Here is a 21,637-nt window from a genome sequence, read left to right as displayed (position 1 = left end):
ATTTATTTTACTCTATCCTATTTTTTTTACTTATTTCTAAATAGCCACATGTGATTAGTGTATTGGACAGCACAACAATCTAGAGGCAGGTAAATTTACCAAGTAATAGTCTAAGATAGGTGACTTCTTATTGTATATTTCCTCCCTGTAAGATGATGGATTTTTTTTAAGTGTTCTCTTCTGAGTGAATAGGCCCCTTCCAGTTTTGCCCTCAGGATTATATTCAGCAACAAAGAATGGTATTATTTGATCAAAAACATCACCACACAGAAGAGAATGAACAAAATAAAGCTTTATTTGAACTTCCCTGTAGATCATTCTGAGGCTCTGGTCACTGTCCAAGTTTATATCTAAGCCATTTTACAAACAGCGCCATAACTACTGTCCACCAAGTCCAGCACAAATGCGACAGGTCCAGGTGCGTGGTTCTCTGCTGCTCAGTGCTGGAACAACAGATGATCACTCTGTATCTGTGTGCTACAGCAGTGGCCACCCTATTGGGCGTCACAGGCGTACTTGCCTATTCGCTGAGAGGCCAGCACAGCTACTGTCCGCGGTAGGTGTTCAGCACCCCAGACACCCCTTGAACATCTACACAGCTGCAGGGCACCACATACTGTGGCATAAAGATAAAGACAATCTTTCTCTGTCCTCAAGGACCCAAGGGTCCTCGTATACTTGGCTAATAAATAAGCACTTTGTAACCTAATGATTCACATCATCTTGCTAATGTTCAGAGTATTAAGGCACATTAAAAAAAAGAGAGAGAGACTTGATCGAGAGCTCCAAGTCTCAGTGGTTCTTACTACCCCAGCCACAGAATGAAGGACAGGCAGAGTTTACAAGGACCCAGTTCTAGCCGAATTAATGCTCTCACAAGTCACCTGAGTTTTCATTAGCTTCCCTGAACGACTCCACATATTTGGAGCATGTTGAACTCCTACCAAGAGGCATCTACAGTGGGGAGGGGAATCCTTCCGGATCCAAGCTTGAGGAACAGAGCACACAACTGGAGGAGTGTGAGAACTAAAGAGGTGGACACATTCATGCCATCACTTTTAGGAGTTAGTTTCATTATACACAAACCAAGGCAAGTAGAAATGTACACCAAAAAAGGATGCTGCAAGCTTGAAAGTTCTCAAGATAGCTGTGTTTAGACAGAGGTACAAACATTTCCAATTCAGACTTCCAAATACATCAAACAATAATTAAAAGTGCACCTTCTGATCCTCTCCACATTTCCCCGTGAGCAGAGGCAAAAAAAAAAAAAAGTGATTTTCATATCTCTAAATGTTGAAAAAAGCATGTACAAGTAAATCCACTCATTACTTGTGTGTGTTTGCACATTATCTTTCCAAAATATAAAAATAAAACCTCTGCCTTTTGTATCTAGAAACTTTTGGGGAAAACGTGGTTATTTCTAATTCTCAGTCATCTGAGGAGGCACACGTTAGCAGGTTTTTCACCTTCCTGTGCTGTCTGCAGAGAACACCAAAACAGCTGACAATGACTTTTCATTCCAGGAAACCAAATTCGGGACAAGTGGAACCAATCCTGACCATGTCTGAGAGTACCTCTTCACGGGTTCTCCAACAGAAAGAAGGAAGAGATTTAGGCACAGACTTCACATTAGGGACAGTGTAGCTTATGTGCTGGGAAAGGACTGCTTCTGGGACATCTAGGAATAAACCAACTTGAGAGCTGTGTTCTAGAAGGACAAGTTAGGGGCTTGGGCACTGGGTCTTGGTCAAAGAGCCCATCAATGAGCAGCAGCCCTCTTGTCTTTGTACTTCTGGTAGGCACTCAGTATTTCTGTGATGACACTGGGGTCCTCCAGGGTGGTGATGTCCCCCAGATCCTGAACTCCGCCCGTGATTATCTTCCTCAGGAGCCTCCGCATGACTTTTCCAGACCGAGTTTTTGGAAGACGTTTCACTACCTGGCAAAGAAGGGGTGCAGCATTAGAGTCTGGGGTGGCGCCCTCACACCCAGCCAGCGTCAGACGGCATTGTGATAAGAGGGGCTCTGCTCAGGGATGACCCCCTCCCTGGGGAATCAATAATGAATGCCTGATATGTAGGATCCCGCCCCAGAGAATGGTGCAGGCCCATGGTCTCTGGTTTTATCCTCCTATAATCTGGACCGAAAGCTGTTATCAAACCGAAAGAATCAATCATGTGTCATGCTGAAGCCCTCCGGAGGCAGCAGTCTACCGCTACCTGGGTCTCCCTCACTGCCACTACATCTGCTCCTCTCCTCAGTTACTGCAGCGAGGGCTCCCAGGCAGCAACCAAACCCAGCAGGTGACTTGGCACCTCGTCGGCACCCCGTGGTGCAGGCCGCAGCTACTTTTATCTTACATAAGAGGTGAGAGCTACTTAAGAGAAAAATGTTGTCTTGCTTAGTGTTTAAAATTTAGCATTTAACCTTTTCAAACAACCACAGCCCATTCAGTGGCAAGGGCAATACATTAAAAGCTGTGTTGGGGGTCTTTAATAGTGACCTAAGGGGAGTTCAGGTTTCCCTGAAACTCTGGTCACCAGGCTGACAGTCTGACCCCCTATGACAACAAGTGAAGCTGGGGCCTCTCCTGCCTCGGAGGACCATCTCCAAACCAAAGAACACTGTGAGGGAAACGTTAACAAAGGAAGGAGTAAAACGCTAGCAGGGCTGAAAAGGTGGCCCAATTCTTCCCTGGAACTGACTCGGACACCGACTCCCTCAGACAGGGCTCTGGCGGTAGCTCCCTCACTGGCACCAGGAAATGTGTTCAGAAAGCACACAGGGGCTCGAGAACTCTAGTCCTTTCCACATATTTCTCTCTATAAAACCCCTAATTGTCTTCCTGTTCCTGTAACTAGCCTCCATATACCAAAGTAAGACAGCACCTCCTCTTGCCCAGCACTATCCCCTAAACAGGTAAGCTGTGTAAACTCTTGCTGCTGTCGCTCTGCCCCACTCCCTGTCTCTCTGAGGATGTAGCAACCTGCCATCCTTGCCCACCACCCAGAAAACCAAACGCTAACGTCAGTTTTGCTGTTGATGGAAGGGATCATGGTTACTTGTTCATTGCGGGAATCAGAAAAGGAGACTTCAAACGAGCAGCGCAGTCGCACCTGCGGCGGAAGCTCCACTCACCAGGATCTCATCAGGCACGGCGTATTTGGCAATCTTGGTGGCCACTGCTGACCGGAGCTCATTCACCACCACGTCAGAGTCACCTGCATCGTCCCTCAACACGATAAAGGCAAATGCAGCTGGAAGGAAAGCAGAGGTTTGGGATGTATCAGACTCCAAACCACGTCCTGAGGCAGAGTGCTGTACACAAATCACCACAAATCCAAAGGACTTTGCCATCACCTGTTGGTGACCTTGTAGCAGCTGGTTTCTTTAGTTGTAGCCCTAAAGATGCATTATCATTTTCATCAAACTGGAAGCAATTCTCACAGCTCCTCTGAACATCCTAGGTGGGTAAGCATGTGCGGTTGAGAGCTTGGCACCACCCCTGTGGTCTTGACCGGCTGTGCATGTGACCTCTCTAACTGTCCCCACACCTGTGAAATAGCCCAGAACGTGGGCTGATGGGAGATTTACTAGAAGCTCCCATGAGACAGTGCATGGGAATATGGCACATGGCATTAACCTCATGGGCCTGTGTCCAACATGGTAAGCACTAGCCACAGTGGCTATTTAAATTTAAATCGAGTTAAAAGTGCAGTTCCTCAGTTGTATGAGCCATACATAGCTAGTGGCTACTGTACTGGACAGCACAGATGAAGACCAGCTCCATCATGGCAGGGAGCTCTGCTAGGCAGAGTTGGCTCACTCATATTTTAGCACAGACACTATGTTTTGTTTGTTGATATCCTACCACGTTCCAGAAAGGATTTACAGTGGCTCCCACAGGTCTCTAAATACAGTGCTTTTCCATCCATCTGGAATAATCTGGTATGTGGTGTGACACAGGGATCTAATTTCATGTTTTCTCCATATGAGAGTCACCTGTCCCAGCACCATTTTGGACAGCCTGTCCCTTTCCCACTGACCTGCAATGTCTCCCCTCTCTCATCATGAAGTTTTCCTCTATGTGCAGCCCTCCCGTTGTTCATTAGCCTCTTTACTCCTGCACTAGCTCCACCCATCTTAACTTGGCACATATCACCTAACACACTAGGTAGTTTCCTCACTGACCATGTTTATGGTTGATTGTCTGTCTCTCCCCTCTACTCCCTGACCCTCCAGCATGTCAGCCCTACGGAGCAGGGACTTTTGTCTGTTTCACTCACTGCTGTGTCTCCAGCATCCAGAACTGTGCCTGCAACAGAGTATGTGCTCAACAAGCATCAGCTAAATGCATCAGTACATGAGTGTTTCCTGAATAACCTACTGTCTGTAAAGACCTAGAACCTTTGCCTGAAGGCCCCCTGATTTCCACCTGGCCAACTCCTATTCATCCCTCAAGGCCCAGTTCTGTGTGTTCCATTTAACACATTTTAACACTCTGTGTTCAGCTACCTTTCCTGACTCTGTCCCTGCCTCGGGCTGGGCACTTGCTGTGTGAATGGCTGTTGGTCCCCTCATGCTCCACTAGGTTGTGAGATCTTTGAGGGAAAGAGCTGCATTTGTTCACCTTGGGAGTTGAGAGGGCAGGCAGTCTAGGTCCATACCACAGGGGCTCAGAGGAAGAGGGCAAAGCCAACACCTGAGCTGGCTGGGAAGGCCAACCAAGAGAGGTCTGCTAGGGTCTAACCGACTTTAATTAAAATGTAAAAACCACCAAAGCAACACATATTGACTACCAAAAATTAAAACACTATAGAAGTATATAAAACAAAAATATGCCTTCCCTCTCTGCCTCTCTCCTTTCATCCTTCCCCTCAGAGGCAGTGCGGTATGATAATCAGGAGAGACTGCTCTGGCTCCAAATCCTGGCTCTGCCACTGCTAGCTGTGTGGCCTTGGGAAAGCCACTTAACTACTCTGTGCCCAGTTTTCTATTTGTAAGATGGGGAGCTAACAGTAGCTGCCTCACAGCTGCATGTCAGGATTGAATGGTGACAGCCCCTGCATGGAGCCCACACTGAGCAGGTTCTCGGGGGCTGCTGGCTGCTGTTCCCAGACCCAAATTTAAAATTAATTTCTAGGTATATACAACCATCTTTTAAACCCTAGTGGGATCACAGTGGACATGCCCTGCCATGTCCCCCCAGCCACCCGTCTCTAGCTGGTGCCCTTCCCTGCAATCACTTGTATCTCTAGTGAGATGAGACTGGAAGTGGGCCTAGACTGTTGAGTGCTGAGAGCAGAGATGGGTCAGGAAAGCCTCAACATGGGAGGAGGAGCCGGCTGAGAGATAGGATCTGGTGCACAAGGCTGAACTCAGGGACTGCTGAGACAGGCCGATGGCACAGGTGCAGCACACTGGTCAGATCAAGTGCAAACAGGGAGCGAGGACAAATAAATACACAACAGCCTTTGCAGATGGCTTCAGAGGTCACCAAGAACTGCTGATGGGTTTTTCATGTGTTAAAATGGATAGATGCTCAAATTTGTTAGAAATTAGGAAAATGCATATCATCATACCCATGATATACACATTATCCCCCACCAGCCTGGCAGACATTAAGACCTGGCAATACCAGAGTCTCTGAGGATGCAGGAAGAGGTGCTGAGAGCTGCTGACGGGAGCACGAAGCAGCCCGAGGCGACTGAGAGTCACACGTGAGGACCTGTTCCTGCCTCTGGCCCTTTCCGATCCCTAACAGCTCTCCCACACATCCGAGTCTCCTGTTAAGAAATGGACAGCCCCATCCTGGGCTCATCCTTCTCATGGCAACTGAAAATGCTTTTTTAAAGCACTTAAATAAATGTTAAATTTTACAATAGATCAATTTAGAGAAAGTGTTTGAATAAATAATGAAACAATGCCACACAAACGTGGCAGGGAGCCAAGTGACATTTGGGACATACTTTGACACAGGATGTCCCTGACAGCAGGAAGGAGAGCGTGCAATTGCACACCACTCGGCGGGGCATTAGAGGTCAGTCTGCCCAGCAGTGCAGCATAGGGTCAGCAAGTGTCCAGGTCACACCAGCCAAGCTAGTGTGGCCACCGTGCACCTGGTATTATAACACTCAGGTGATCCTGCCCCACCCGCTTAGGAAGGGCAGGCTTTGGAACAGTGTGTCCCCAATAAAGACCATTCTCACTCATTCTGCCCTTCCCTGGCGCGTCACTGTGCCGTGGGAACCGTGGGTCAAATTCCTCCACAAAGAGTCCCAGAGCGGCAAACGGGCTGCTCCAGGGCACACTCCCATCTGCTGGCAGTGTGACAGCTGCAGAGTTGGCACCAGCTGCTGGGACCAGCACGCACAAGGAGACACTGAGGGCAGGGCAGGGCATTTCATTATAAGTCCTCCGTAACAGGGCCGCCAGAGGCGCTATGGACAGAGGAGGAAACTCCTCAAGCTCAGCTGGGCGCCAGACAGGTCACGGCTGCTCAGAGATGCGTGTCCTTGAACGACAGCAGAGCTAGGGCATTTCAGAAATCTGGCTCTAGTCTAACATGCGTGCTGTTCAGCCTTCCCACCCAAAATCCCCACTTGAGAGAGAAGAAAACCAACAGCTTGACTCATAAAAAACCCTACCACCTGTCCATCCTCTGGAGTCTGTTCTTTTTACAGAGGTGCCTTGATGGGTCTAAGACCAGGAATTAGAGGAGTTCCTTTTGTGGATGCTCACCTTCTCCTTTGATGTCATGGGGATAGCCAATGACAGCAGTCTCTGGCACTGCAGGGTGGTTAGCCTGTGCACGACAGAACGACAAGGCAAAATATGTGGGAGGTGAGACACCTGACACAGCATGCAAATTATCACTCCAAATCTGAGGCCAACAAGGCCTCATGGAGGTACAGGAGCGAAGGAGAAGGCCTGGCCTGTGCTCACCATCGCATCCTCGATCTCTGCAGTGCCCAGACGGTGGCCGCTGATGTTGATGACGTCATCTATCCGCCCTGTGATCTGGTAATAGCCGCCCTCGGTTCTGTAAGCACCATCTCCAGTAAAGTAGTAGCCTGCACCACAGCAAGGGATTTCAGGACCAGTACCTCTGAACCAGGACGCAGTGGGGCTCCCGTTGTTCCACGAGGGACACAACAGGACCCACGTCCTAACCTCACTCTACAGAAGAAAGCACTGAAGCCTGTGCCCTGTGGCCCTCCTTGCCCCCTCGTGGGGACACTCTCTAGTTGGTGCTGTCTGGTGTGTGCTAGTGACAGGGCAGATGGCTCAGAAACAGCAGAACATGAGGATTCAAGACTGCATCTGTCCAGAGAGAAGAAGATAGACAGGGAGCACACTTGAACTCCTCAAAAAGTGAGTCTCGTTTACAAGCTTGAGACTGAAGATGATTGGTTCCAGGAGGCACACTGTGTAAATGAACTTCACCTCAGTGATACGAAAGCAAACTGGGAAAAAAATCAAAAGTAAACCGGAAGAAAACTCACAGCCATGGGAGTAGTCTTCCCTCTTCTTTCCTAATAGCCCGAGGAGCGCACACCCGACAGGCCAGGTGCTAAGGGCTCTGCGAGCACTCCTGCTGACCCCAGGGAGGTCCCTGAGGTGGGACTGTTCCCACTTCAGAGAACTGGAAAGTCAGAGAGGTAAAGGGGAGGGGGCAGGATTCAAACTTGTCCTCCAAAGAGCCTGTTCTCGTGGCTGCCCTACAGTACCGTCACCGCGACCTTCCAGACGTTTCTCTGAGACCATGATCCCAGCAGTGTGTGAAGAAGGCACGATCTGATCCACTGCAGCCGGCTCACCTGGATAAGCCTTGAAGTAGGCATCCAGGAATCTCTGGTGGTCTCCATAGATGGTCCTGGCCATGCCCGGCCAGGCCTGGGAGAGGCACAGAGCTCCAGAGACATCACCACCCTCCACGACATTCCCCTGCAGACCCAGGAGACACATGTGTGAGAGAACAGGCGAAATGAGAAACGAAAACTGACGGTTAGCATAGTTCTCCTAACTGCTGGGCCTGAGGCAGAAAAATGATGAGCGTGTCCCAAAAGGCACTGCCCAGAGCTTTCTCCTCTTCAAGGAAGCTGCCCACGAGGGCTTCTGAGGAGGACCCTGGGCTTACCCACAAGGCAGTTTTATCCACTGGGTCTCTGAGAGGAGCCTGCGCAGTGAACGCTGCATGAGGACGCCTGCCCTTCCACCACCTGCCAGACCTGGGCAGGCACGACGTGGGAGAGGGGCAAAGGAGGCCAGGAAGGGGGAAGGGAGCACCAGGCAGCTCAGAAGGGCACACGCAGAGGAGGGAGATGCCTCTGCGAGGCCCTTACTCACCTTCTCATCCATGAGAACCGGGATGATACCAAAAAAGGGCCTCATTGCCATACCAGGGAGGATTTCTGCCCCTTCTTCTGAGGGCCGTGGTGCTATGCAGATGCCACCTGTTTCTGCAGGGAGGAAAGGGAAGAAACGCCAGATGGGCCGAGGGACCAGTGACACATTTATCCAGGCCATGCCGTCAGCAAGCCCATGACAGACACACAGGTCCTCTCCCAGAGAGGGAGGTGGGTGGAACTGCCCCTGTTTGGGGCAAAGAAACAGGTTCTCAGTGACGTAAGGACCTTTGTCTGAGGTAAAACCAGACTCAGGTTCTGGTCCCCTCCACTTTGGAAATAAGAATGGGGCCCAAGGTGGAGGGTTCAGTTCCAGAAGCTGTGGTGCTCCCCAGCGGGGTGGCTGCTGCCTCCCCCTCATCTGAGGTCCCTGCCTGTTGATTTCTTGCATTGGTGGGAAAGAGCAGAGCCCAGCTATTTGCAGAGTAAGAGGGAAGAAAAGAACTGCCTCTGGGCCAGTGCCCATTCCACATGGCCCAAACACTTTGCTCCAGCAGCCTGAGTGGAAATGCCTCATGAGACTCAGCTGTCAAGGGTCTCTGTCCTGTGCCTTCCTGAATGGATGAGAATTGAGCTACATGGAATTTCTCACTTTCTGGCTTCTTGAAGGACGAGACCTCAGAGAGCCACAATTACTACATCTGTGGTGGTCTCTTGCCCTAAACATCCAAAGTCAGATACCCAAGAGAAGAGTGGGCAAATCAAAACAAAATGGCACAGAAAAACTCCTTTCCCACTAAAACTTGAATGAGACTCATGGTCTTGTAAACAGTAGGGCCCATGCTCATCCAGTGTGCCTGTGTTCACAAGGCGGCCCTACAAGGAAGGTGGGCATTCAGCTCAGCACCAACTAGCCGTCAGTCCTGGGGCAACATGCATTAGTTGCACCATCTTATCCCATCCTCAGCCAAGGCCTATAAGTGAACACCCCCTCTTCATACATGAGGAAGCCAAGGCTCAGCATGGTCACGACACATCCCAAGTCTTACACCTCTGAGCTTTCTCACTCCAGACACCAGGTTTTCAGCAATCACACAGGCTGAGGGGCAGCTGGATTGCATTCACATAGCCTCACAACTGACCCTCCACACTGGGCAGTTAGCTGCACCTTCTCAGCTCACTAATGTGAGAGCACAGCTGTCACAGGAGGTGCCTGCTGAGCGAGCCTGCACCTGCTCCTCCAGGCACGCCCTGACCCTCCTCCTGAGGGACGCTCTCACCTGTCTGCCACCAGGTGTCCACCAGCGTACATCTGCTGTCCCCCACCACCTTGTGGAGCCACTCCCAGGCCTCAAGGTTGATTGGCTCTCCCACTGAAACCACACATGAAAGAAAAAAGATATTACTAGACCTCAGTAAACCAGAAACCAAAAAAATAGATTTTTAAGGGGAAAACAGCTCTATCATTTTCCTGAAGGACATACAAGAAGACGAAAAAGCAGTGAGATCCGTCACGTTAAGGTCATCAAAGAAATACAAATTACTATGAGGTATTTTCATCATTAGAGGCTCAAAAGTCCAAGAGAGGGCAAGAATGTGGGAGAAACAGAGTGTCACATGCACAGTGGGAGTAGAATTTAGTACAGGAATTTTGGGGAGCAATTTGCACGTTTTAATATTTAAAAGTGCATACACCCGATACAACTACTTTGGACAACTGTTTGGGATGGAATCTAAATATATGTTTACCCTATTACTCAAAAATGCCACTCCTGGCATATACCCCACAGAAATAAGAGCATATCTCCACCAAAAGTGGACACGAACAAAGATGTTTACAGCAACCGAAAGCTAAAACTGTCTCTCAGGAGTAGAATGGAGAAACAAATGGTGGTACCTTCATGCAGTGGAATACCACCCAGCATGAAAATGAGCAAACGGCTGCCACACCCAACAGGGATACACCTTAGAGTCACAGCCCCAGCGAAGGTAGCAGGCACAAGAGAAGCACACGCTGCACGAGCCCATGTTGATGAAGTTCAGGAACAAGCCAATGAATCCACGGTGAGAGCAGTCAAATAGTGGTCGTGGTTGGGGGTAACTGCCAGGGAGGGGGCAGAAGGAGCCTTCTGGGGACTGGCAATTTCCATGGCTTGAGCTGGGTGGTAGTTATATACACGTATATACATATACACAAATGTGCTTATGGCCTCTGACTCTGTAGCCTGACTTCTCAGTGTCAAGCCATGATCTGAATGTTTGTGTGCCCCCAAAATTCATATGCTGAAATCCTAACCCTCAAAGATGATGGTATTAGGAGGTGGGGCCTCTGGGAGATGATTAGATCATGAGAGTGGAGCCCTCAGGAATGGGATTAGTATTCTCCCAAAAGAGACCACAAAGAGCTCTCTCACCCCTTCCACCACATGAGGACGCAGCAAGAAGGCACCATCTGTGAGCCAAGAAGAGGGCCCTCCCCAGAACGCGACCATGCTGGCGCCTTGACCTGGGACTCCCAGCCTCCACAGCTCTGCGAACTAAGTCCTGTTGTTTATAAGCCACCTAGTCTGTGGGGTTTTGTTATAGCAGCCTGAGCAGCTAAGACACTATCCTAATACCCATACTAGACTGGCATTCAGCCAGAATGTAACAATTTAGATACGCTTTTGCTAAAGGGTGAAATACTGGTTGCCTCTTGCTCAGGACCACCCACCATGCAGAAGCTAACAAGGCCGGTCCTGGCAGGGTGGCTGGGTGTTGGGTGTCTCACCCCTGCATCCACACACACCGCAAGGAGGTAAAAACTGCAGCACTGGTTGATAGGCTGGGAAACTGCCAGCAGCCCGAATATCCAACCACAGGGATGTGACTGCATGGACCGCAGCAATCCCCACAGGAGGGTATGAGCAAGTTTTCGAACAAGCGGGCAGAACCATATGGAAAACTTTGCACACTGTTGAGTTAAAATAACCATTACAGGATAATAGTACAGTGTGAACACGTTCATGTTAAAGAAATCGTCTCAGAACCAAGCTGTGCCTTTTGCACAAGAATACAACTGCAAAGAAGACTCCGGAAGGTGCACAAGCAGCAGGGTCCCCAGGAACAGTGCTCATGGAGGACGTCAGCTTTCATTTCCACGTTCCACTTTTTTCGTTTCACAATAATATATCTGTGTTATTTGTGAAACAGAAAGCTAAAAGGAAATTTTTTTAAGAAATACTACTCCTGGGGTAAAAGTCTTGAGTGAGCTCGATTCTGCTGACTGGGAAGATTAAAAGAAGTCAAAATGCCCAAAGCCTGGTGTGCTGTGAGGGCTAATCGAGCCACCTCGGATGAGCCTGAGCTGTGGTACCGAAGGAGGAGACCAGCACCACGCTGACTCTGGCCAAGGCAGGAAGCATACTGCTCCACAGTGCTGCTTGGTGCCCCAATTCGAGGAGTTGCCAGGTGCTTTCTACCTCCCTGCCAGTACTGTTTATCAATAACTTGGGCCCAGGGAAACCCATGCAGGGCTCTCCTGTTGGTTCTGATTACATGACAGGAGTATTCCCACAAGACCCACAAAATACAAAGAGCCCAGCCGAACCCCCGTCAGCTCCCTGGTGCAGAGGTTTTTGTGCACATGGTGGTGCCTGGTCCAAGACAGCAAGTGTATGTGGCCACAGCCCTTATGGAGGGGGTACCAGAGGAGCCTGTACTGGGCCCCGGGGAACCCCTGGGTGAGCTTGCTTTCAGCTGGGGTGCCCACTCGAATGAGCCACACAGCGCCTCCTTCTCCTGACATGCTCAGAGCATGCGCCTTGTCATTCAGGTCCTTGTGAGCCTTCTTTAGCAACCAAATCCCACGAGTGCATTTGGAAAATCAAACCTCACTCTTTACCCCTGTCCCCTCCTAGCTCCCTAGGCCCACTCAAGTGGCCTTGCAGATGATACCCAGAGGACCTGAGATGGTTTCTGTGGCCCTGGCCACCCCTTCACTTCTCTTGATGCCCCAGCACTGCCTGGCCCAGAGAGCAGGGGCACACTGTGGAGCCCCTGTGCTGTGGAGGGCAAGTCCTCTTCAGCTACACTGGCCCCCAGTCAGGAACACACAGGCCTCACCCTCCAAGCTCCAACATGCCAAGAGAGGCATCTCAGACTCACCACCATCTAGAAAGGAGCCCAACACTCTTTCTGCTCACCCCACCTGGAAAATTCAAAGTACTTGGTCATCCAGACACAAACTGACCTAAACCATGAGGCAGGCCCTGAGGAGGGAGGAGCTGGGAGCATGAAAATGTGTCTCCCAGGGAGGGGCCCCGGCCCGTCCTGGACAGGGAGGCAGCAGTGCCCTCCAGAAGCCAGAGTCTCGTGTGGAGCCCTCAGGGCACTGTCTGGGCCTCCTGCTCCAGGGTCAGCCGCTCAGCTTCACAATGAGCAGTCAACCCTCGCCTGACCGTCTGCATTTCCCCTGCGTGTGGGCACAGGGGTGCCGAGGAGACAGATGGCTGCAACTGGGAGCTCGCCACCCAGCAAGATGGTCAACGTGAGGACAGATATCTGTGACTGGAGCATAGGCTCATCCAAGAGCCTGAGGTCCAGCGCAGCCAAGGATATCCATGGATAGACGAGGCACAGAGAAGGTCCTTGAGGGACAGTCGGAATCCTAAGAGGCAGGGAGGGGACAGCAGGGCATTGCAGGCAAGGGGAGCAGAGCCAACCAGGGCCCTAAGACCTGTCCCAGCACCACATGCCACATCACCGAGTAACACGCACACCGTCACCCACCTCCCTTTTCCCTGGACATATTTGGCAGAAAGACACCCCCAGTGCTACCTGCCCCACGTGCTTCCCCATGAAAAACCACCAAGCAGAACTGTGTATTCACCCCAGGAGCCTCCCCACCTTGTTTTCCCTGCTGACCACACGTGACAACACGCATAGGGGCAGAAATGAAACACAGAAGGGAAAAGGAGAGAGAACAGGCCTGGGTACCCTCCACCTCCTGGTACTGTCTGAACTAACCCCACGTCACCCTACCATCATGTGACTTGGTGGCAGCTATCAAAATTACAAACAGAGATAACCTCTGATCTCACAACTCTCTGCTGGAAATGTCTACAGTAAAGGCAGCACACAAGGGCAGAATGACATTCATGACAGTACTCGGCCATGGTGACACCCAGCCACAGGGGAATGCTCAGTGAACTGACTACCATCCTGCAATCCTGGACAGCCGTGAAGGAAAGGGCTTGGCCTTACCTTAAGGAGTTGGTAAGGATTCATAACAGAGACAAAGCGTAGAACTCAGGCACAGAAAATATCTGGACAGTTGTGCCCCAGCCCGTTAATGCAGTGGGCCCCTGGGAGGGGCTCACAGGCAGGACCTCTGCTTCTACTCCATGCGCCTGGCATTGTTTGAATCCACCACAGACGCAGCCACATGCATAGCTTCCATGGTTAAAACTATCTGAGGCCTGCATTGCTCTGACACGGCACGACACCCTCTCGCGCAGCGGGACAGGCCGCTCACCTGACCCCAGGGTCCGCAGGGAGGAGCGGTCGTACTTCCGCACCCAGGCATCGCCGTACTTCAGCAGCAGCCGCACCGCCGTCGGGGCGCCGTAGAACTGATTGATTTTTAACCTCTGTACTGTCTCCCAATACCGACCTACAAAAAGGCCCAAATTCCCTATCGGTCTGAGAGCCCACCAGACATTGTCTATTTTAAACCTTTTTAGAGAGCAGTCAGCAGATGCTGTGTGCTGAATACATGCAAAAAACTGAATGTGTTCACGAACTGGGGTTCAACTTCCACCACTGAAAGGGGAGGGGGGTGTTCTGGGACAGGACTCTGCAGGGCAGTCACCTCCCAGCACACCCCGACCTGTGGCTGGCCCACTTGGAACCAGCCTTTACCTGGCTCCGGACGGCTGCAGCCACGTGGTGTATCCCACATGATATAGCAGGAAATCAGTTCAAAGGGCTAGTGCCTTGATCTTAAAAATAACTCATGTGGCATTAACATAGAACTTTCATTTAGTCACACTTAAATGGTCTCTAAAGTGGTGACTGGTGCAGCAGTGGCTACCACTGCATGACCCCAGGGAGCAGGGCAACTGCCCAGCACACACCTGATTTCCCATAAACCCCCACAACTCACCACCACCCCTCTACACACGGGAAGCTGAGCTTAGCGTGGCTGAAGTGATGTGTCTAAGATCACACCTAAGACATGGCTCTTACTGCCTAGCTATGCCCCCGAACATTCTGCCTAGAGTGCAACCAGTCCTATTGGGAGGCTGGAGAGCAGCAAGGAGAGGTGACAAGCTCCATGGACATAATTGGCAGCACTGTGGGAAGTATGAGCAAGAGGCTTCTGGCAGAGCCACCACTATTTAGCTACATTAAAACAAATACTTGGGGACACTGTGCTGTGTGAGAGGAAGATGCCAAGGTGAGCAAGACATGGCCATGCCCTCGAAGTGATCTCAGTTCATGGAGGTGGCTCCAGGCCACATACAACGTGCTCTGACAGAACGGCCCTGAAAGCACAGGTGGCAGGGAAAGCCCCCTCCATCTGTGGAGACCTGGGGAGGCTGGCAGATCCAGAAGGGCTGGATCTGGTCAAGTGGCCATGGAAGTGAGAGAGACAGTGCTAAGGAGAGGGCCCAAGGCAGGCAGCTATATTAGAGGGATAGGAACGCTGGAGTGGGTGGTCCTGAGACTGCTTCCAGCACCAAATTAGACCCCCTTCTATTGCACACCTGGCTTCAGCCCACCCGGCAGGGTGAAAGACCAAGCAGCTATGCCATGGGACCACGAGAACCACAGCCAGGCCAGAGCACAGGCCTCCACTCTACCCTCCTATGAACCTCTCCTCCTTTCTCAAGCTCCCTTCTGGGGACCCTGTTTGGGTCCCCAGTCCTCACCAGCATCAGGGTAAACCGGGGTGCTCTCAAAAAGGACGCTGGTCGCTCCATTGCAGAGGGGCCCGTACACTACGTAGCTGTGTCCTGTGATCCAACCGATGTCAGCCACACAGCCAAAGATGTCGCCTGGCCGGTAATCAAACACAAGCTGCAGAAACAGGAGGAGAGGCCATCAGGAGCCTGTTGCCGCACGTTCCCACATGTCACTAAAAGTGAGCTCTAATTGCGAGACACAGTCGTTCAGCGGCCACTGAAAGTGGGATGAGTAAGTGCACAGTGGTGGCTTCCTACAGCCTCGGCAGTAAAAAGACAGAGCTACTGCTACACACAACAACGGCTGACTCTCGCAGTCTAGAGTGGATATGGTATGCGCCCCAACCAGACAAAGCCGATCTGTGCCGGAGGCCTCGCTAGTGCTGGCCTGCTGGGGGACTGCCTGTGAGGGGCAAGCCAGGGCCTTTGGGAGCTGGAAACGCCCCATGTCCTGATAGGGGTGGTGGCCACAAGCATACCCACAGGTGAAACTTCATCTAGTCGTATGTTTAAAATATGAGCACCTGTCTGCATTATGACATAGTTTTAAAAAATCTCTTAAAAACTACAAAAAATAAAAGCCAGAAAGACCAAGAAATGCCTCAAACCTCACCAGCTCCTAAGAGCCTAAGAGGAGGGACACTCCTGCATTCTTGCCAAAGGGTCCAACCTGAGCCTGACCCTGTCTCTGGATCCAGCTGCCCCATTGCAGGAAACACAGAGGACAGAGGGGCAGACAGCCAGGCAAAGTTTAAGGAAATGGAGGGGATGGGGGGAAGCCTACAGGTTAAAAAAGGCTTAAAAGATCCCCTTTTAACATATTCCAAAAATGTCAGTGGACAAGAGTAAGCTACAGTATCCAAGGATGCACATTTGGGTGACAATTAGGAAAAGGAAAACACAGGGCAGTGTCACTCTAAAAGCCAGGATGTGGGGGCAGGCCTGTGGTCGGAGGGGCCATGGAGGGGCTTCTGTGAGGCTGGCAACATTCCATTTCCCAAGTGAAGTAGGGTTTTCCTTATAATAATTCATTAAGCACAAATTTGATTTGGGTGGTTTTCTGTATCTGTGTTCTATTTTGCAATAAAAGGATTTTTTTAAATTCTTTGGGTGAGTGGCCCCAAACTTCTGCTGCTGTACACGAGCGCTGAGATTCTCCAGGAGTTGCCAGACAGCACAGTGGTGGTCTCTAGATGGCCACGTCCCCAAGGGGTAAAGAGGGTTCTTTCAAGGAAGACTGCACTTTCTCTACAGTGGTGAGGCAGGATGCCCACATCCCAAAGCCCCACGGCATGCAGGAACAGAAATGCCAAGTCTTCCCAGGGCTGGAGATGTCTCTTCCTGCAGTTCTTGGATGGAGAGCAGGAGCCTGGGGCCAGCCACTCTCCAAAGGGCCCAGCAGGCAGCTGGCGCCCTAACCCCACTGCCCACCTCCAAAATCTGCTCACACGCCATCATCCCTGAAGAAGCCAACATCCCTAATACCCTCTGTATGTGTGCACACACACGTGTACACAGAGACGTGTGCACACACACATACTCTCATCTACAGAAAACTGAAAGTTTCTATTCCTAATGCTTAAAAAAACCTCAATGTATTGAAGAGAAACTCAAAAGATGGTCCCCATCCTAGATGCCCACTTCTTTTGCTCATATAAACAGTGTCCTCAAAACACTCTGAAAACACAAAAAAATTAAGAATCTCAGCACATTTACAGATTCCATAATGTTAATTTTATCATAAGTTGACGGAAACAATTTGATCCATTCTGTGACTTTCTTCATATCTCGTCTCAGTGATTATGTTTTCCAAAGCATTTTACTTACAAGATGTATCAATCTTTGTAACTTCCCCACCAAGAACTGAGGAAGGGTGGGGTTTTTCAGATGAGAACACTGAGATCTAGAAAAGCTCTGTGACATGCTCAAGGTTACCCAGTGGCCAGAGGACAACCGTTTTAATATAGATTTGTGTTCTGCTCAGCCTGGTTCTGTACCACGTTTGTCTTCCTGCCTCACTTTCAACTTCCTTAGTGCTGGGCATGAGTGGCCACCAGTAGGACCGGTGCAGCGTGCATGCCTGCTGTTTCTACCTCCCAGTACCTGCTCCTCATCCACACGCATTCCAAGAGGTTCGCCTCCCATTCCACCCAGGCTGGCCAATCCACACATTCCACCCCCACCCTCAGCCTCTGACTGGGCCGGAATGGGGCCCTGTACCCTAACCAGGCCAGTGATTTTGCTGGGATTGTCAAGGCTCCTTCCAGCCCCTGGGGCAGCCAAACATGGGAATCAAACCTGGTGGGGATCCTGGTTGGCACAGAGGAAGGGGGCCAAGGCAGGGAAGATACCACCACCCAAGACAGCGTCTGAGCCCCGCTTGGATGGGCCTGGGCCTTCCTGTCACCTGGCCAGTCAGTTCCCTTTGCTGCTGTACCAGCTGGAGCTAGTTTTGCCTTCTGCATCAAAGATGGCATGGTCCACAGATGGTATCTCAAAAGGCAATCCCACTCCCCAAGTGGGAAGTGTCCACTACTCCCCAAGGGGAGCAAGGATGCCACATTCAACTGCAATCCCCCCAATCACATTTAAATGAGTTCTGATTTTTAAATGCATTTATTGGAATAAAAAATGCACCATATCACTTGCTATAATCCCTAAAGTGTGGTCCACTATAATACAATTTCCGTGTACTAAATTTGAGCTTCCTTGTAAAAGTAGATCTTTTAAAAGTTTTTTTAATTTTACTTTTATTTTATTTTTTTAAAGATTGGCACCTGAGCTAACAACTGTTGCCAATCTTCTTTTTCCTTTTCCTTTTTTTTCTCCCGCTTTTTCTCCCCAAATCCCCCCAGTACGTAGTTGTATATTTTAGCTATGGGTCCTTCTAGTTGTGGCATGTGAGAAGCCACCTCAGTGTGGCGGGACAAGTGGTGCCATGTCCACACCCAGGATCTGAACTGGCGAAACCCCAGGCTGCCGAAGTGGAGTGCACAAACTTAACCACTCAGCCACGGGGCAGGCCCCAAAATTTTTTTTAATTTTACTTTTAAAATGTGGCCCTAGTGAGCAGGACCTGTAGGCCACAATACTTTTAGGGGCCCAAGAAAATGTTTCACTTTGTTTTAAAATCAGAAAAAAAAATGATCTTTAAGAGGAAGAAAGCCTTTTAATATAAAAGTAATATATTCACCTTTATACCAACACAGTTGTAAAATATAATTTTTGACATTTTTTAATGGAGGAAGGGGCCCAGGAAGGCCAAAGCACCCGGGTCCCCAAGCATCAGAACGTGGCCCTGCCAGTGAGCATGTCAGACCAGGTGAGGGCTTGGTTCCTGCAGGCCTTCGAGCAGACAGACGGCAGAGGCACAGGCGCGAAGGGGCTAAAGGCCAGCATTGAGACTCAGGGTTGGGAGTCAGACTCTTCCAAAGTAGACAGAAATACGGCCCCTCTGCCCACCCAGTCCACTGCGCTAGTGCCACAACTCACAGTAGCCCTGCTCATGAACACGCTACGGGAGAAGAGGAGCCCCCATGGGCACTGTGTTATAGCCCTAAATCCAGCCCCACTTGCCCCCTGCCCAGAGCCCTGCCAGTGAGGCATGGCCCCACGTGCCCTCACCCCCCAGCCTCCACAGAGGCACGTACCCTGTGTGTCAGGGCGGCATACAGCAGGTAGCCCGCCTGGGTGTGGACGAGTCCTTTGGGCATCCCGGTGCTCCCAGAGGTGTATAGCATGAAGAGCATGTCCTCACTGCCCATGCTCTCTGGGGCACACACAGGGTCCTCCTTGGCCATTTCCTGTGAGGGGAAGACACAAAGAGCCCCATCCATGGCAGTTAGCCTCTCCCCTCCATTCAGCCTCCCTGAGAACAGCTCTCCCTCAGCTGCTGTAGGACTCGGCAGACCAGATTCAGAGTTCACCTTCTCTGGCCTGCCCTAGGTTAATTCCAGATGTGAAAAAGACAAAAAATGAAAGGATGGATCTAATAATTTCTGTTACATTAAGTGTTTCAGTATATTTGTGGTCTTTGAGTTCCATCTTCCCAGCTGGGATATAAGCCCATCAAATACCACAGGGGAACCCTGAGCACCTGTGGGGGATCCAGATTGAGAACCAAAATCTGACAAGACTCAGACCCAGTTAACCCAATAATAACCTCTCCTCCTCAAACTGTACAAAGTCAGGTAAACCCACCTGCTCGAGGGGGATGTCCAGATCCCCCATGTGGACCTTGTTTTCCGTCCTGTGAGCCACCAGGATGCACTGGACAGTTGGGCACTGCTTCACAGCTTCGTCCACTATCTTCTTCAGCTCCACCACTCGTCCTCCCCGGAGTCCTTGGTTGAAGGTGATAACCACCTTACACTTGGCTAACAGAGACAAACACAGACATTTCTGGTAGGTTTCCTCCCCATTGTGACCCTCACAGCCCAGACTAACAGGTACACATCCAGGCCTAAGAGTGTGATCAACAAAGTCCAATCCTGGGTCAAAGAGTTGACAAAACAGTGAGGGGTCTGCCTGCTATGCAATCTCTGTGCTCAGTGCACACGCACCAGCCCTTTTCCCAGCTCTGAGGAAGAGTGGGAAGTGACTGGAGGCAAGTTACTTTGAAGCTCAACTCTTCCATACTTCTACCCATTCCCTCCCACCTGCCCTGGGCACTTTCCCAGGTGAGATGCCATCACACTGCCCCCAGCCACAGCCACCCTGGTGGCAGAGCAACACCAAGATGTAGAGACCAAGACAGCTGGGCAGCCAGAGACCAAGCCTCAAGAGGCCCTGTGCGGTCCTTGCCCTGTCCAGGGCCAAGAACCTTCACTGCCCAGAGAACAGGGACCACAGCCCTGGGGGATGCAGGAGCTGCCAGCCCCCACCCTCACCTTCAGGGGAAGGCCCTCCAGGCTCCACACCTGCTCTTCAACGACCCAGTTAGGCTCAGCCAGGCCCAGGGCAATGCCCGGAGACCTGAGCTTCCACTGCTAACCTATGGCGAGGCCAAGAGCAGGGAATCAGGTATAGACACAAACTGAGCCACAGGACCACAGACAAAAGAATGACCCTCCACACCATGCCCCAACCTCGGATGACCTGGAGAGATCAAGGCTGCTGTGGGTTATCAATACAACTCGCCTCTAAGGAAGATCCTGGAACAAATATTCAGTTGTGGTACCGACTGGCAGGACCCTACACACATCCCTCAGACCTTTAATCACTCTGCACCAAGGGCTTCTTCTGGAGCCACAGGCAGAAGTGCTGGGGGATTACCCCAACCACAGCAGCCCTCAACCAACGACCTCACCCCTTAGGGGGTCATCCTGATGCATGTGGTTCCATCATCTTGCAGCTTCTCCCTGTGGGACTAAGCCCCAGGCACCCACTGTGGAAGCTGGTCTGCTTTGATTCCTCATCCAGCCTCACTCCCTAAGGCCCACGGCGCTTCCCGGGACCACCTCCCAAATGAACTGCCTCCACTTGAACTCTCAACTCAACATCTGCCTCTGGGGAAGCCCTAACCGAGGCACCAATTGCCCTCAGCCTTTGAATTTGAAAGTGCTTTCTAGCAACATACATACACCCTTTCTTCTTCCCCAGAGCCCTAGAGATGACGTGGCTTTGAGGATTGTCTAATGTGACCTGAGAATTCTCTAGCACAGGCCTTTGCAGCTGGATGACTCAGGAGGGTCATCAGGGATCAGAGAGATACTCCAGACTTCCTGGGACACCAAGAGAAGTGTTATCTAGCTCTGCACACCAGGGACCCCCAATTGCACACACTGCTCTTCGGGACTTGGCAATCTGTCGCCCTGAGGCAACAAAGTCAGGTAGGCAGACACTGTCTGAGACGCCCTGGGCCTACAGCCCTGGAGATGGGTTTGGTCCAGGTAAGTTCCCTGTGAGGGAGGAAGGGAGATGATTCAGCAGGGAGAAGTTACTCTTCTCAAGCGGATAAATGACTAAGAAAGCTCAGGAACCCCCAGGAGAAAACAGCAGCCCCAGTCCATCCCAGGTGCTGGAATCATGTGGTGTGGGTTGTAGTTCCTCTGCGGCCTCCCATGGCACATGCCTCATTCCTTGTGCTCATTTGTCTGAGACCTTCCCACTGGAGCAGTTCTCAAAGGCAGGAACCTGTGCACACGCCTGGCCCGAGAGGTGCTTGGGGAGCGCATCTCAGCCTGTGGTTCCCTGAGGCTGGGCGATGCTACAGGGCAAGTGCACAGCATCAGGGCACAGGCAGGATCAGCCTGATGCTTTGGCTGAGAGGATTCCATTTTACCTCCCTGGTTTTTGAGCAGGTATTGGCATCTGTATTAGTCTTCTACTATTCCCAGAGCC

The 21,637-nt window shown here is 51.0% G+C and overlaps 1 protein-coding gene across 2 annotated transcripts in view; it reads right to left on the bottom strand.

Moving 5' to 3' along the window:
* Positions 1-272: 272 nt before the first annotated feature.
* Positions 273-21,637, bottom strand: part of ACSS1 (acyl-CoA synthetase short chain family member 1) — a 53,975-nt gene continuing 32,610 nt past the window's right edge. The window contains exons 4-14 of one of the 2 annotated variants that reach the window (XM_014857969.3): positions 19,496-19,671; positions 18,946-19,098; positions 15,263-15,410; positions 13,864-14,001; positions 9,629-9,721; positions 8,350-8,462; positions 7,821-7,947; positions 6,946-7,073; positions 6,742-6,805; positions 3,139-3,257; positions 273-1,939 (exon numbers count right to left, since the gene is read on the bottom strand). In XM_014857969.3, coding sequence (XP_014713455.1) covers positions 1,760-1,939; positions 3,139-3,257; positions 6,742-6,805; positions 6,946-7,073; positions 7,821-7,947; positions 8,350-8,462; positions 9,629-9,721; positions 13,864-14,001; positions 15,263-15,410; positions 18,946-19,098; positions 19,496-19,671 — 1,439 coding nt within the window. In that variant the 3' untranslated portion in view covers positions 273-1,759. The remainder of the gene's footprint in view (positions 1,940-3,138; positions 3,258-6,741; positions 6,806-6,945; positions 7,074-7,820; positions 7,948-8,349; positions 8,463-9,628; positions 9,722-13,863; positions 14,002-15,262; positions 15,411-18,945; positions 19,099-19,495; positions 19,672-21,637) is intronic. The other variant, XM_014857970.3, reaches the window with a different exon arrangement.

This window comes from Equus asinus, chromosome 15, assembly GCF_041296235.1.
Source record: "Equus asinus isolate D_3611 breed Donkey chromosome 15, EquAss-T2T_v2, whole genome shotgun sequence".
Lineage (NCBI taxonomy): Eukaryota > Metazoa > Chordata > Mammalia > Perissodactyla > Equidae > Equus > Equus asinus.
Note: the sequence above shows the minus strand (reverse complement) of the source record. Positions and strands in the feature narration are given on the sequence as shown.